The 15991-nt window shown below is 42.2% G+C and overlaps 2 protein-coding genes across 2 annotated transcripts in view; both read right to left on the reverse strand.

Annotated features, from left to right (window-relative positions):
* The window catches only part of LOC311055986 (far upstream element-binding protein 2-like), a 184890-nt gene that overhangs the window by 53711 nt on the left and 115188 nt on the right, over window positions 1-15991 (reverse strand). The gene's annotated exons all lie outside the window — the stretch shown is intronic.
* lin7b (lin-7 homolog B (C. elegans)) lies at window positions 5225-15769 on the reverse strand. Its single transcript, XM_084072338.1, has 6 exons — window positions 15352-15769; window positions 13028-13146; window positions 10402-10473; window positions 10020-10229; window positions 7851-8014; window positions 5225-6319 (listed from the first exon to the last, which is right to left on the reverse strand). Exons 1-6 carry the CDS (start codon window positions 15425-15427, stop codon window positions 6298-6300), a joined length of 663 nt encoding a protein of 220 aa, XP_083928464.1. The 5' UTR covers window positions 15428-15769; the 3' UTR covers window positions 5225-6297.

Here is a 15991-nt window from a genome sequence, read left to right on the forward strand (position 1 = left end):
ATTTTGTTTATACTAAAATATTGTATGACTTCATTTTTTATGACAGTACGAGTTTAGAATGACTTTTCTCATGTAAGCTAAAGTCCTTTTTGCATCAACTCCTCCAAGGAACAGGCCATATGGTGTAGTTGGCAGGGCTTTATTGAAGAAAAGGTGACATTAAACACAAACTAGAAAAAGTGCTCCTCGGAGCACAAGTCTCCGCCAGCAGACTTGTGTTGGGAATGTTGGGAATGTTCTAATTCTTACAAAAAATAGAACATGTTACTGTGTCATAGTAACATGACACAAGTGTCCTATCCGTCTGTATAAGTGTCCTATCCGTCCTGTCTGTATAAGTGTCCTATCCGTCCTGTCTGTATAAGTGTCCTATCCGTCCTGTCTGTATAAGTGTCCTATCCGTCCTGTCTATGTAAGTGTCCTATCCGTCCTGTCTGTATAAGTGTCCTATCCGTCCTGTCTGTGTAAGTGTCCTATCTGTCCTGTCTGTGTAAGTGTCCTATCCAATTGTTACAGTATCCGCCATTTCTCAGCCATTTCGTGATTATTCCTGTCTTACCTCACTTTGAAAGAGGCTAAGACTCTTTCAAAGTGACACATGTATTTATAGGCCGCTATACGTCACTAGCCAATCAGATCACACTATTTCACCGTATTGTCACGTGTCACGTGAGGCTTGACCAATGTTATGTCTCCTGGCGGAAAGTGAAAACAATGTCTCCTGGCGGAGACAATAACAACAATAATGTTGGGAATGTTCTAATTCTTATGTTCTAATTCTTACAAAAAATAGAACATATTACTGTGTCATAGTAACATGACACAAGTGTCCTATCCGTCTGTATAACTGTCCTATCCGTCCTGTCTGTATAAGTGTCCTATCCGTCCTGTCTGTATAAGTGTCCTATCCGTCCTGTCTGTATAAGTGTCCTATCCGTCCTGTCTGTATAAGTGTCCTATCCGTCCTGTCTATGTAAGTGTCCTATCCGTCCTGTCTGTGTAAGTGTCCTATCCAATTGTTACAGTATCCGCCATTTCTCAGCCATTTCGTGATTATTCCTGTCTTACCTCACTTTGAAAGAGGCAAAGACTCTTTCAAAGTGACACATGTATTTATAGCCCGTTATATGTCACTAGCCAATCCGATCACACTATTTCACCGTATTGTCAAGTGTCACGTGAGGCTCGACCAATGTTTGCTTGGCTGACGGAAAGTGAAAACAAACTCTCCTGGCGGAGACAACAATTAGACAAATAATCATACATTGATGATGACAATGAAGTGCACATTAGCATTCACACTGATTTACATGTCAACCTTAAAGTCACATCAGACAATGAGCATGAAACTGTCACTTTTACAAACTGTAATAAAAGTTATCCTTGCCTAGGCGTACATCTGTGCTGGAGGCTGACGACAGGGGAACAGGTTCTCCTGAGAGCAAAAAGCTGCGATGGAGAGATGAGTGAATGACATGGTCCAAGGAGTCTCAGATTCACTGAAGCAGTTAAACCGTGCAGGGTACAGAGGTCTGACTGTTTTTGGGGCGGTGTAGCCGCCCCCTATAAGTGAGTTTTGGACACCGACCAAAAAATGTGTATACCCCCTAACCCTTCCATTGTTAATGCAAATCGATACTTTTGCAAAGTCAGCCAATCACATTACAGCTAGTGTCATCACCACTAACTGTAATGTGATTGGCTGACTTTACAAATTCAGGACTGTGATTGGCTAGCGAAACACATGACACATGTGCAGCCCTATGAATAGCAGTATGGACTTTAGAAACGTCATTTATCCTTTTTTAAAGTGAGTCATGTTGTGATGACCACACACCGCCCACTTCACACTGGGTGTGATTTTTTTTTACCACTATAGAACTGTTGTGTGTATTTGAGCATTGCCCTGCATGCTCTTCAGTGAAAGATTACAGCCAGCTACAAACATGAAAAAACACCTATAGTGTAGGTCAGGGGTCTTCAACATTTTCAGGCCAAGGACCCCCTAGCTGAGAGAAAGATGAAGCAGGGACCCCCTCTATAATTGTATAAAATTGTGTTTCAGATTAAACTTTTTTGTTTACTTAGTCTGCTCTTTTTACCCTCTACACCTCTACATCTTTGCCAAAAATAGCAGATCTACAAGCTCACAACGCCTCGCAGCGCGAGGCGTTGTGAGCTTGTAGATCTGCTATTTTTGGCTAAAGTTCTCCTCAGAAAAGGGATGCTAGGGTTCAAGTGGTTAATGTAAAAAAATAATAATCATAGCACACAAAGTTTTGGCGGACCCCCTGTAGTAACTCTGAGGACCCCCTAGGGGTCCCGGACCCCCTGTTGAAGACCCCTGGTGTAGGTATATTTTGCTTGTTGTCTCCGCCAGGAGAGTTTGTTTTCACTTTCTGAAACTGGGACTAACATTGGTCAAGCCTCACGTGACACGTGACAATACGGTGAAATAGTGTGATCTGATTGGCTAGTGACGTATAGCGGCCTATAAATACATGTGTCACTTTGAAAGAGTCTGTGCCTCTTTCAAAGTGAGGTAAGACAGGAATAATCACGAAATGGCTGAGAAATGGCGGATACTGTAACAATTGGATAGGACACTTACACAGACAGGACGGATAGGACACTTACATAGACAGGACGGATAGGACACTTATACAGACAGGACGGATAGGACACTTATACAGACAGGACGGATAGGACACTTATACAGACAGGACGGATAGGACACTTACACAGACAGGACGGATAGGACACTTATACAGACAGGATGGATAGGACACTTATACAGACAGGACGGATAGGACACTTATACAGACAGGACGGATAGGACACTTATACAGACAGGACGGATAGGACACTTATACAGACAGGACGGATAGGACAGTTATACAGACGGATAGGACACTTGTGTCATGTTACTATGACACAGTAACATGTTCTATTTTTTGTAAGAATTAGAACATAAGAATTAGAACATTCCCAACATTCCCAACACAAGTCTGCTGGCGGAGACTTGTGCTCCGAGGAGCACTTTTTCTAGTTGATCTTATTTTTGTTTGGTTTTTCCCACGCTTTGTTTCGATGTCCCACGTCCTAATTGATTGATTAGCTCCTGCTGTGTGTCCCCTCATCACCTTTAGTTTATGTCAGGTGAGATGTGTGTTTGGGCAGCCTGGCATTCAGTGAGAGAATGGGGTGAGCTAGGCTCAATATTTTGAGTTTGGGTTTGAACCCCTAACCTCTGGTTTGAGAAGCAACATATCTCTAGCTCAGGGGTGGGCAACTCTGATAATGGAGAGGGCCACTATATTTCCACACTCACTATGCCATTCTATGTCACACAAAAGTTGTGACGCGTTTTGAGCTTGTAGATCGGCTATTTTTGCTATTTTTTAGCGGCGCTGGCGCCGCTCTATACATAGTATAGAGCGGTCCTGCTCTATACCTGGCTTTTTCGTCAACGTTCTGATTGGTCAGGTCTGTCAACGTTCTGATTGGTCAGGCCTGCCAAGGTTCTGATTGGTCAGGTCCGTCAACGTTCTGATTGGTCAGACCCATCAACGTTCTGATTGGTCAGACCCGTCTGCTCTATACCTGACTTTGTCCGTGTTCACCGTCAACGTTCTGATTGGTCAGACCCGTCAACGTTCTGATTGGTCAGACCCGTCAACAAAGTGACACATGGCTATAAACACATTATAAACACATATCGATGACATAATGTATCAAAGGCGCCGCTACCTTCACACAGGGTGTGATTTTTTATTGGAATCCTGATTTTTTTGCGGCGCTGAGCGGATCCTGCTCTATACCTGACTTTGTCCGTGTTCACCGTCAACGTTCTGATTGGTCAGACCCGTCAACAAAATGATTGGTCAAGCTTCACGTGACACATGGGTGGACTTAGTACATTTCACCATTGTGTCACTACCGAAACGAAAGTTGGTCACTACCGAAACGAAAGTTAAATCCGAAAAAATTGTGTGGAGGCCAAAATCGTTCCCCCAAAAACCTGTTAGGAGTACGTTTCAGGCAATTTAGAGTTGATTGGTAGTACTTTGTAGTGACGATTTTTTTGGTCCTTAACATTCATCGAGCTCTGGACTTAGTACATTTCACCATTGTGTTGTCCAACTGAATTATGTATTTATGGACTTGTATATAAATTGTATATATTTTTGGACGACTTGCGCATTTAATTTGTTGGCAATACTTTGCCACGCTTTCTCCCTGGATCCATTTATTGCGGCCGTGTTTCCTTTCTTACTTATTATACATTTTACTTCCTCCTATGATTCCGGGGAGACATATCTATATTTCAAAGATATGCACACATTTTCAAGATTTTTCAAAAATAGCAGATCTACAAGCTGTAATTCCTGGGAACGCCACTGTTCCATGAGCTGCTGCAGTGCTGCTGTTCAGCCACAGAGAAGAACGCCGCTCTGGTTTTGGGCTCCATGATTGGTCAAGTTCAAGGATTCTGCTATCGACTTTCATTGTCTTATTATTCACCTGTTTCCTAGGCTGTGTGTTTTCCACTTCCTGTCGGATTTCATTGGATATCATTAGTCATCTGACCAGTTTCAATGGATTTCATTGGATCAAATCGACAGGAAGTGGAACACACACAGGAAGTGAAAAGCCTAGGAAACAGGTGAATAGGAATACGTGAAGCCTGGCTTTACCATTCTGGCTCGACAAGGTCTAGCTTGACAAAGTCGCTCCTTTTCAGCCTGGCTTGGCGTTCATGGAACGGAATAAACCAGGCTGTACGGACCAGACTTTGTCAAACCTGGACTTTGACTTAAATCCAGGCTTTTTTTATTCTCCTTTCGTGTAATAGGCCCCGGGAACCTTTGTTTTGTGTGATGGTCACATATGAGTTCTCTCTCTTGATTGGATGAAGTTGGTAACTCTGACCTGAAAATTGATTTTCTGTTTACTAAAGAGCTGGAGAAATGTGGAAAAGCCTGCCTGTTACTGAACAATCACTCTATAGCAATGATTACTCACAATATAGAGCTATTTAACACTTACCAAAGATATCACATACACCCCTTGTAAATAAGCCATTGCTCAACCAGTATGTTTTTCTTAGGAGCACTTCGCCCATTGTCAACCGTATCTGCATATAATTGGTCATTATAAGATGGCACAATTTCTATCTACTCTCAGTGTCCCATTGGTGGGCTGTGGACAGTTCAACCTGCCTAACCTTAGTATGCTTAAATAGAAGCCATTAAAAGAAAAAAAAAAGTTTGATATCTTTGACCAAATATGCCAATTAGAATGGTCTTAAAATTCCTTAAATTGTCACTTTAGAAATGTGCAGATACCCTGTATACATACGGTATGTACTGTATGCTGTTTTGTGTTATTGTATACTATGTAGTATACATAATACATAGTATGCTACTGTGCATGTCAAAGTCACACCATCTCTGTATCAGGAAGGTTAACAGTGTTTCAACCACTTGAGGCTTTTATTTCATGAATAAATTACATAAATAAATAAATACATGAATAAATTAATGCAAATTAACATCTTGGAACGCTCATTATAGACTAAGTTGCCCATTGCTCACCACTGATTTCAGATCAGGTGTTCTGCTCACCCCGTAATGCTTGTGGTTAGCCCTCTGGGTGGCAGTAACCTGATGAGAGAACAGTGGCATAGGGACAAACTCTGCCATAGCTGCTATGTGTTCACACTCTAATACCGCCTGTCAAAGTCTAGCACTGCACGCTACACATGCGTTCAGTACACACTAGTAATCTCATATAAGAATACAAAATTAAACACTTTTACTTTAAAATGATATGCTAATTCAGCCATACACTACTATGGTACTGCCCTTATACGCTAGGATGCAGATTTCACACAGATGGGACGAAGATTAAGTCAGAGTTATATTTGCTTGCGCATGGGAGTCGTGCACCTAAAATATCCAATCTACAAGCTTACAATGCGACGCGTTGTGAGCTTGTAGATTGGATATTATTTTCAGTGCGCGACACCAGTGCGCAACCAATATAACTCGGGCATTAGGGTTACAAGGCTACACATTGATATAGATTTAGGCATTTCCCTGCTAAAAGGCTAAATAGGGGGAGAGGGGGAGTGGTATTCAATGGCTAATTTGTAACATCTTCACAAACATACAGATATAACAGGTCTCGTTTGGCTACTTTGGTTTCTTCCGTCTTGTCTATGGTTCTTGCCTCCTGTTGGAGAAGAGTACTAAGGTGGGCGGGTCAATGAGGTCAGTGAAGGCGTGGGATTGGCTAGCCTCGGGACTCCAGAGATCTGTGTTGGGAGAGAGAGAATAGTTGCACAGTGAATAGGTTTCTATACATGTACCTGTCCATCTGTGATTATATCTGATGCATAAACAGCTTTATAAATGTGTGAGTGTGTTTGTGTGTGCGTGAGCCTATTGATGCACATGCATTTCAGCAAGGTTATAATGGTTTAGCCTGGTAAACCCTCCCTCCGGAAATCTCATTTCCATTTGATTTCAGGAGTGAGTCTGGCATGATCTAACCGAGCCTATCAGCGTCGTCGCTCATCGTTCTGTGATTGACAGCGACAGTTGGCCAATCAGGTGGCGAGTACTAGTACTAGTACTTTTGTTTTTAAAACGCTCTCAAACTTCTTTTTTGAGGCACGGAATTTACTTTTAAGATATCGTTTGGATAGAATGTAGTTGTTTAACTTCATATATGTGGTCAATTAACACATCGGGTGCCAGCATTTTTTCATAACAACTTACCGTAGGTGCCAGCATTCTCCCCATTGACTGCGCTTTGCTGTTTAAAGCTTCCGCGTGCGTTACAAGCAAATACACGCAAAAAAAAGCATCGATTCATGTTCTGCCATGAGCCTGGCTACAGGCTGGAACCATAACATTTCCCTGCCGAGTTACAACGGGGGGGGGGGGATCGCGCATCGCGCATGACCGGTTTTCCCCACAGGAAACAGATTCGGAGATATAGGCGTTTCAAAGTAGGAAATAGACAGGAAGCGGATGGGGGAAAAAAAAGTGTTTCCGGTGAGCGATCTGGCACTTCCTTCGCAGGATGGGAAGTGCTCCCAGAGCTGCTCTAGCCCCGCCCGCGCGGAGAAAAACGAAAAAAACAAAAAGACTAAACTCACGGTTCAGACCGTGTTCGGCACCGAAGCAGCGGAAGCGCTACTATGTAAACACACGGTTCAGACCGTGTTCGGCACCCGATGTGTTAATCATGACAGAGCCTATTTAAAAATACAAATTTAGAGAACCGGGAGGACCTATTTTGGCCATGGCCGTCTCAAAAGTCCTGTTGCGTCACATTAGTCTGGAGGTCTGCTGGTTGGCTGGAGGGGAACAACGATCATTGGCTGAATGGGTTGTCAGTCAACGGTATTACTCCCGCCCAACTCCAGCCCACAGCCAATATTGCAGAATGGGCGATCATGCCAGACTCACTCCTGGATTCAAATGGAATGAGATGGATTCAAATGAGATTTCCGGAGGGAGGGTTTACCAGGCTAATAATGGTTAGCTAAAATGATGAAATAATGAAAACTAGAATTGAAAAAAAAAAAAAGTTTTAGTTAAAGGTTATGGTCGGTATCATGTGGTACTGAACATGATACTGACCATGATGCTGACCATGATACTGACATTATAGCAACATCTAAAATGACACACATGTGCTGTCTCGGATTGAAAGGTTAAAAGACATATAGGTTAAACAGGTCTAAATTACGGATTACATAGCAACTTGGTGACAGATTAGTGGCATTTTGAATTGTAACTTGTCCAATAAAGGGTTTAAAGGAGGTGTTCACTCACGAGTAACTGGTGTGCTGCTGGCGTCTCCGGGCACTCCTCATCTTCTCAAACCGGGCCTCCATCTCCTCCAGAACCTTGGGGGTGTACCTGACCACCAGCTTCACAGAGCCCTGGGCAGCCTTCAACAGCTCTACAGCCTTCTCATGGTGCTCCCCCTCCACACTCTGTATGCAGGGCCAGGGCACGCACGCACACACACACACACACACACACACACACACACACACACACACACACACACACACACACACACACACACACACACACACACACACACACACACACACACACACACACACACACACACACACACACACACACACACAAAGTGTGTGTCGGTTCGTAAAATCGGTTCGTATTTTGAGTTAAATGAACATTTTTGTTTTATTCTATAAACCTCTGACAACATTTCTCCCAAATACAAATGTTGTGATTTATAGTGTTTATTTGCAGAAATTGGTCAAAAATAACAACAAAGACATTGAATAATGTAAAGAAAACAAGTTCATATAATGTTCTGATTTAGGAAATTATTTAGGGAGTTCAGAAATCAATATTTGGCGGAATAACACTGATTTCTTTAACTGAGGTACTACTAGAAACGTTTTTACCATCCAGCTGGTCCTAATGCAAGAGGATATACTTTTCCTCATTAATTAAGATTAAGGTGATCCACAAGTGAGTACCTCATCAAGTAATAGGCGAACATTTGGCAATTATATTGCCAATCTATGGATCGGCTATTTTTGGCAAAGAGATTCGGTGTAGAGGGGGAAAGGGAGTGGGACAACGATAGGGGGGAACCCAACAAATGGTTAAGAGTTAAAACACATCTGGAGTGGTCTCTTAAAATTCTCCAGAGCCGTGAAATAACATCAGCAAAAGGTTACTGAATTTGATTTGGTGTGATTTCCTCTGGTGCAAACTATCTTTTTCTGAACTGCGAGAGACCAAATTGAATCACAATAATTAATATCCTACATTCGACTCGCAAGTAATTCTATTCCACCTACTGGCGGCGGTGACCCAACTGTTTTTTTTAACAAGATAACTTCCGTTGAGGGTATTAACATGAATACAGCTATTTACTTTCCCCAAATGACATACCAAGAAAAAGAGAACATTTTTTTTATCGCATTTGCATTAATTCCTCAAAGTGTGATTTTGAGAGCTGCTTTGCCATGCAGAGAGAATTCTTGGTCACAGAGCAGATAATCTCTCAAGACAGATTCTGCTAACAAGCAGATTATGTCAGCACCACTGCCTTAAACATGTAGTGTTGTTGTTAGTAGGAATAAACACAGAAGCACCTGGGAGGAAGTGGACTAAGAAAGGGGAGGAGACAAACCGAGTTCCTTTTTCTATACAAAAAAAGGAGGTGGTGCCCCCAGAGGCAAAAACAAAGAAAAAAAGTTCTCCTTTTTTTTTACCGAATAGGTTCCCAGATTGCAGAGCAGCAAATAAAGATGATGGACAATATTTGGGAGCATATCACCACTTTCCCAACCTCCAAACACACACGCACACACACACACACACACACACACACACACACACACACACACACACACACACACACACACACACACACACACACACACACACACACACACACACACACACACACACACACACACACACACACACGTTTGTATTACTATACTTGTGAGGACATCAACACTTTAGGACAGCCATTTTATGAATGCCATTTAAAAATATATATATTATTTTGCCATTTTTAACCGTAAGCCTAAAAACAGCAGATCTATAAGCTCACAACGCGTCGCGACGCGCTGTGGGCTTATAGATCGGCTGTTTTTCGGTGCATGACACTGGCGCGCAAAAAAAGTATAAATCATGTTTAACTAATTCCAATCCCTAAATGTCTAATCCTGACCTGAATGTTTTTCTAATTGTAAACGTATCTCTAAAATGTTTTTTTAACTATAAAACAGCCATTTGTCTTGTGAGGACTAGGAAAACGGTCCTCCAATGTAGATTTCTTCAAATTCTACTATACTTGGTCCTCGCAAGTATAGTAATACAAACACACACACACACACACACACACACACACACACACACACACACACACACACACACACACACACACACACACACACACACACACACACACACACACACACACACACACACACACACACTTACCACTCCATTGACAGAAAGCAGCTGGTCTCCTCTCTTCAGACCACCCTGTCTGTCCGCGACCCCTCCGGGGATGACCCTGGAGATGTAGATGGGGGAGTTCTGCTCTTTACCGCCCATGATGTTGAAACCCAGCCCCTCGTCCGTCTTGGGCAGCTCCACTACCCGCGGGTGGGCGTGGCCTTCACTGGCCGCAAAGGCTGCTACTGTGGCCTGGCAGGGGAGGGGGCCGAGGACCAGAGAAAGAAACAAATATAGAAAAGATATTCATTTATATTTGTAGAAAAAAAGAAAGAGCACTTGAATAATAGACAAATTCCACAAATTGCACAGCCACATAATTCTTTAACAAGCGTTCTATTTGATGACATGAGGGGCGCCTTACCTTGGCAGTTGCCTGGGCGCGTACCTCGGGTCCTCCTACAATGTCTAGAGTGTCGTAGAGCTGCTCGTACACCTGGTGAGCAACAGGTTAGGGATGAGAGCAATTATCTCTGACAATATGAAACTCGTATTATATACACAAGGCCAGGTTGAAAACTTTGTTTTTAAAAATGGAGAACAGATTTAAAAAACAGTTGAGAAACCAACGTTGATGCAGCAGTTGTGTCAATACATTCCACGATAATTATGCACCTGACAAAAGTGTGTTTTAAAAAAATAAATAGGTTTAGTTCACACTTAACTCACTCACAGCACAAGTCAAGTGGCAGGGCATGCTAACACTGACATGCAGCAAACAAGCCTGTGTTCACGCACGTTTAGGCCATCAGGATGAGTGGGTCAAAATTGTGTTTATCTTTAAAAAGGTGCATTCAAGTGTGCTTGAAGGACCAACTAATGTAGTACTGATTTTAAATTGGTTTACCCTCCCCTGTAAACATACCTCAATTGAATATCAAGTTAGAACAAAGACGGTGGACATTTGTGACGATATTAAGGAATTCTGGGAGCATTCCAAAGGTTAGTGACAGAACATAATTAGTCTAGTAATAATAATACACAGTATGTGCCTGTTAAAATGCTACTTTTAGTCAAGAGTAGGGTTGGATCATCTCTCCATTGTGTTGGTTTTGTGGTATTCAACTTAGAAAAAAAATGATAATACATGAACTCAAATTAAATATGAAAACACCAATTTTTATACCCTCCACAGTGAGGGGCTTTGATGGACTCCAATCCCTATTCTGGACGAGAGGACAGACAGGTGATAGTGCTGCTACACAAGAGTTATCAAGGTGATCTAATAGTAGGAAACCTACCTACACACGGGCCAACTGGTTGTAACCACTGGAAACTGTTGATATATGGTTTACAATTACATCGCTGTTGCAGTATCTGTGTGATATACAACCACATGCAACAGGACTCACACACACTGTAGCTGGTCAGAATGTTTGAACTGCAAAATAAAGGGTGCCTTGTGGCATTTGGCTGTCTATTTTATGTGTCTAGCAAACATTTAGGTGTGCAAGAAACCTGGTCTTAACAGACCTGAAAAGCTAACCACATATGAAGAATAGAATGTCACACAGCTATCAAAATATTGAACACACCACACTTTCAAATTCTGCATACACAGTAGAGTGGGGAAAAAAAGAAAAAGGAATCCAACACCACAGAGGTCCTGTCATTCTAAAGTAATAGAAGTAAAGAAATATGAATCGATCTCAAGAATGTGTAAACGTAAACAGACTCCCACATGCATTGCAATTTGATGCACAAATCCATATTTCCACATTTAAAATGCCAATGACTGTTTTAGAAAGATTTTTCTTCTTAAACAAAACAAGGATTAAAATGCTACTGGAAGCCAAACTCGCATCGCAACACATTGTGAGCTTTTAGATCGGCTATTTTAAAAATAGTTTGATAGTTTTTATACACTTAAAAACATGTGAAATGGGATATTCTGCATAATGAGTACTTTTACCTTTGGTTCTCCAAGTATATTTTGAAAAAGCTTTTGTACTTTTGTACCAGACCTTTACTTTTTCTACATTGTGGTATTGATACTTTTACTTAAGTAAAACATTTGAGTACTTCTTCCATCACTGCTTATAAGCCCAATATCTCCACTGGACAAGAGGGGATTCACTCTTGATGATCATAGTACATGTTTGGTTTCCCATATGGGACCCGGTTCAAATCCCAGGTGTTTGCAGTTGCAATTACCTTTCTCCATCATGAGAGGACATACAACTTGAGGATTATAGCTTAAGTGTAATGCATTGATGCTTAAAATGCCAGAGGAAAATGCTAACAAATGCACAGCTGATACAAGTCAGGGCTCACATTGCGTTTACAAATTTAAACTAATGTCAAATGTGTCTCAAACCACCTCCTCAGGTGGATTAAAAGGAGTAGTTCACCCAATAATGGTCTTATTTTCTATCAATTACGCACCCCATGAAGCCTTGAATTCATGGAGATTTTTTGTTGTCGTCGCATTCCTAAGACAATAAATTGATGACCGACGAAGTCTCTGGTAGGAGACTCAATTGAGTCACCTAATGACCGATACTGACTTTGGAATGCGACAAAAACAAAAGAATCTCCATGAATTCAAGGCTTTACGGGGTGTGTAATTGATAGAAAATACGTTTTTTGGGGGGTAAACTACTCCTTTAAAGGTCGCATTCCTAAGCCAATAATTTGATGACCAGTGGACCGGTAGGCAGTGGTTCCGGTAGGAAACACAAAGGAGACTCTTTGTGTCTCTTACCGAAACCGCTGCCGGTCATCAAATTATTGGCTTAGGAATGAGACAAAAAACTAAAGAAATCCATGAATTCAAGTCTCCATGGGGTGACTAATCGATAGGAAAAAAAAGTCATATTGGGGGTGAACTATCCCTTTAGGCAATATATGTGTCTCGGATGCATTTACAACTGCATTTGTATTTTGAAAGAAATAACCATGATTGTGACAAATGTTTTAAATGCTAGTTGTAAATGGGGTGCGAGCTTGAATTCACGTCATGCCATTAGTGGCACTGAGGGCCTGCCCACCTCTCTGATGGCAGCGCAGAACTTGCTCTGCAGGACCCTCTGCAGGGCCTGGAGTTTAGGAGGTGGCAGCTCCCCGCTGCGCTGCAGCCTGTCCAGCAGTTCAATCACCCTGCACACATCTGAGACACACACACACACACACACACACACACACACACACACACACACACACACACACACACATTAACACTCTATAGCAGTGGTTCTCAAAGTGGGGTCTGTCTGTGGCTCCCCAGGGGTCCTTGAGGGGGTCCCCAGTTGAAAGCATACAGGTCTCTGACTCTAAGAGGGTACAGATCGAGCCAATTATATTGGTTCCCTTTGAGAAACGGGGGTCCTGGCCTAATGCATACTAGCCTTGGATCAATGCCAGAATCGATTAAAAAAAAATACATCTATGATAGTCTTGATCCAAGGCTAAATGCATACCAAACTAGGGTTGCTTGACATTAAAAACTTTGAGAACCACTCTTCTATACAAATGAAAGAATGCACATAGACACCAGTTTAAAACAAAAGTGTCTTTGAGAGATCACAAGTTAGTCTGTTTATATGTAGATAATCTCTTCCTTTTTATTTGACGATGGGTTCCCAGATTGATATGCAGATAAATGAAAGGCAAAGGTTAGGGTGAGCGTCTTGCCCTTGGCAAGGCAATTTATGAAAGGAGACGATATACTGTGAAGCAAATGCTGAAATAAACTATAATGGGTGCAATAGAGCATATTCCTGGCATGGCTTAGATTGGTTTTGGTTGACACATAGGAATAGAAGACCAGCGTAAATGTCAGTGTCCTGAATGAATGACTGATTCCAAAGTGAGGACTTTAATTCTTATAAACCGACTGGTCAATGTAGCAGAATACACCATTTACAATTTAGGCATTTAGCAGAAGCTCTTAATCCAGAGCGATTTACAGTAAGCAGGTAAATACGAGGTAATACATCAAATGCATAGAAATAGTAATCTAGGATCATAGGTAAACCAATAACCAATCAGTCTGAACTGTATATCAAAAACAAAAAAAATCTGTACATTGAAAACTATACACTATACAGTATGATGCCAGGTCTACAAATTAACCGGTCTAGACTAGTCTACATGCACACTTCCCTCAGACAGTTGTTCCAAACAGCATTTAAATATAAAATTGAGTGTACATAGTACATTATATCATTGGTTATCAAAGTGGGGGGACCCCCAGGGGTCCTGGGGGGGGTACCAGGGGGTCCCCAGCAACATTAGTTAATATAGCGTCACAATGATTTTAACCACTAACCATATTTTATACTCTGGCTAAATCTGAAAAATCCCTGGCACAATATTTTTGAGATGGGGGTGTGGGGGTCCGCAGCCAAATGCATATCATTTTGGGGGTCCTTGATATGAAAAAGTTTGAGAACCACTGGATTATATAATGTGGTTCTACTGACTAACCGTGTCACCACCGTTTCGGCAGTGACTTAACACCACTGATTATCAGGTCATGCTTTATGTTTATGTTGGTGTTGGGACTGGAGCAGCTGACAAGTTGCTTCAACCTGATGTGATGATGTATACTCCATAGTACGCGTCAAGGACCCCCAAATTGACAATTAGCCCAGGGACCCCCATTTGAAAAGATATGCCAGGGACTCAACCATTTAGATTTCTTGGGGGTCCCAATCTACACTGTATCACCATCATCAGTGTTCATTTAACTCTCAGAGTTACAGACATATAAGGGTCAATTTAGTTGGCTGCTAACTATTAATTTGGCTGGGGACCCCCTGGAACCCCCTCAAGGACCACTGGTGGTCCCCGGACCACTGGTTGAAAACCCCTGCCATAGTACGACGGTGTCACTAGCCGAAAAAGACCCGACGACGACAACAACGATGATGATGTGACACGTCATTAGCTTCCAAGATAATCTCGTTCGGCAAGCGACACCATACACCGCCGCACGGAGTATACATTAAGCTTATATAATACATCATAATCCACTGGTTATATATAAGGGGTTAAACACCTATACATTTGTTATCAGTTCCCCCAAAAGGCGACATCGACGACCGTTTAAACTACAGCAAGCTTCACTCATTCTATCGCGTTTAATCATTATAACCACTTAAAAAAAAACAAGCATCCGTATCGTGCGAAAAAGCTTTAGCTGAATATAGCAGATCGAGCTTGACGATCGGCTATTTTCAGATCGGCTATTCCCCCCCCCCCCCACAAGAACAGAAAAGACTAGCACAGAGCCCTGAGTGACTCCCCTCAACCTCAACAATGGGGTTTGAGTGGTTAATACTCGAACCACAGACGCTAGTGTTGTTATTACCTCTTTCCAAGCAGAGCGGCTCTGCCATGGTCGCCATGTCTGATTCCTTTCCAGAGTGATAATAGGATGACATCATGTTGGAAGCTGCTCGGCCGTCTGTCTGTGTCGCTGCGGTGGAGGTGGTGGTGTTGGAGGAGAAGACCAGAGAGGGGGTGGAAGAGGCTCCAGCTGGCCGCCGGACCCAACGACCGGATTACCTACCTAGTATCTACCGAGGATCCGAGTCACTCACTCAGAGACCATGAACCAACCAACCAGACAATTGTTATAGATCTAAATATTATATACCACCTTTCTAAATGCGTTTGCTGGATGTGAGGCGCAAAGTCGTATCAATTATTATAAATACAAAAAGGATGGTTTAGAATAGTCACAGAATGAGCTACTGATCTGATCAACCCGGCTGTTTGTGGTGGTGGGACCGACTCTCTCCCTCTCTCTCTGGTTGGGAATACCACCGTTTAATGGTTTGGTTTACGCAATCCAAAACGTAAGAACATGGTGCGATTTCATTCGTCCATGAATCAAGTCACAGGCACGTCAATGGCTGTGGTGGGTTAAACCATTGATCGATTGTTTTTACTACAGCTATATGATATTCAGTGCCATATACTTGATCAAAGTCACGTCCTAAATAAAA

Source organism: Gymnoscopelus microlampas (assembly GCF_963454915.1).
Source record: "Gymnoscopelus microlampas genome assembly, chromosome: 11".
NCBI classification, from domain to species: Eukaryota; Metazoa; Chordata; class Actinopteri; order Myctophiformes; family Myctophidae; genus Gymnoscopelus; species Gymnoscopelus microlampas.

What these genes read in the sequence shown, in the direction of transcription:
- lin7b (XM_084072338.1), bottom strand. Translation starts at nt 15,427, where the DNA reads ATGATGTCATCCTATTATCACTCTGGAAAGGAATCAGACATGGCGACC. An exon ending in GCCGCTCTGCTTGGAAAGAG is followed by an intron (nt 13,147 to 15,351) that starts GTAATAACAACA and finishes TGTGTGTCTCAG; the next exon opens with ATGTGTGCAGGGTGATTGAA. An exon ending in GCGCCCAGGCAACTGCCAAG is followed by an intron (nt 10,230 to 10,401) that starts GTAAGGCGCCCC and finishes CTCCCCTGCCAG; the next exon opens with GCCACAGTAGCAGCCTTTGC.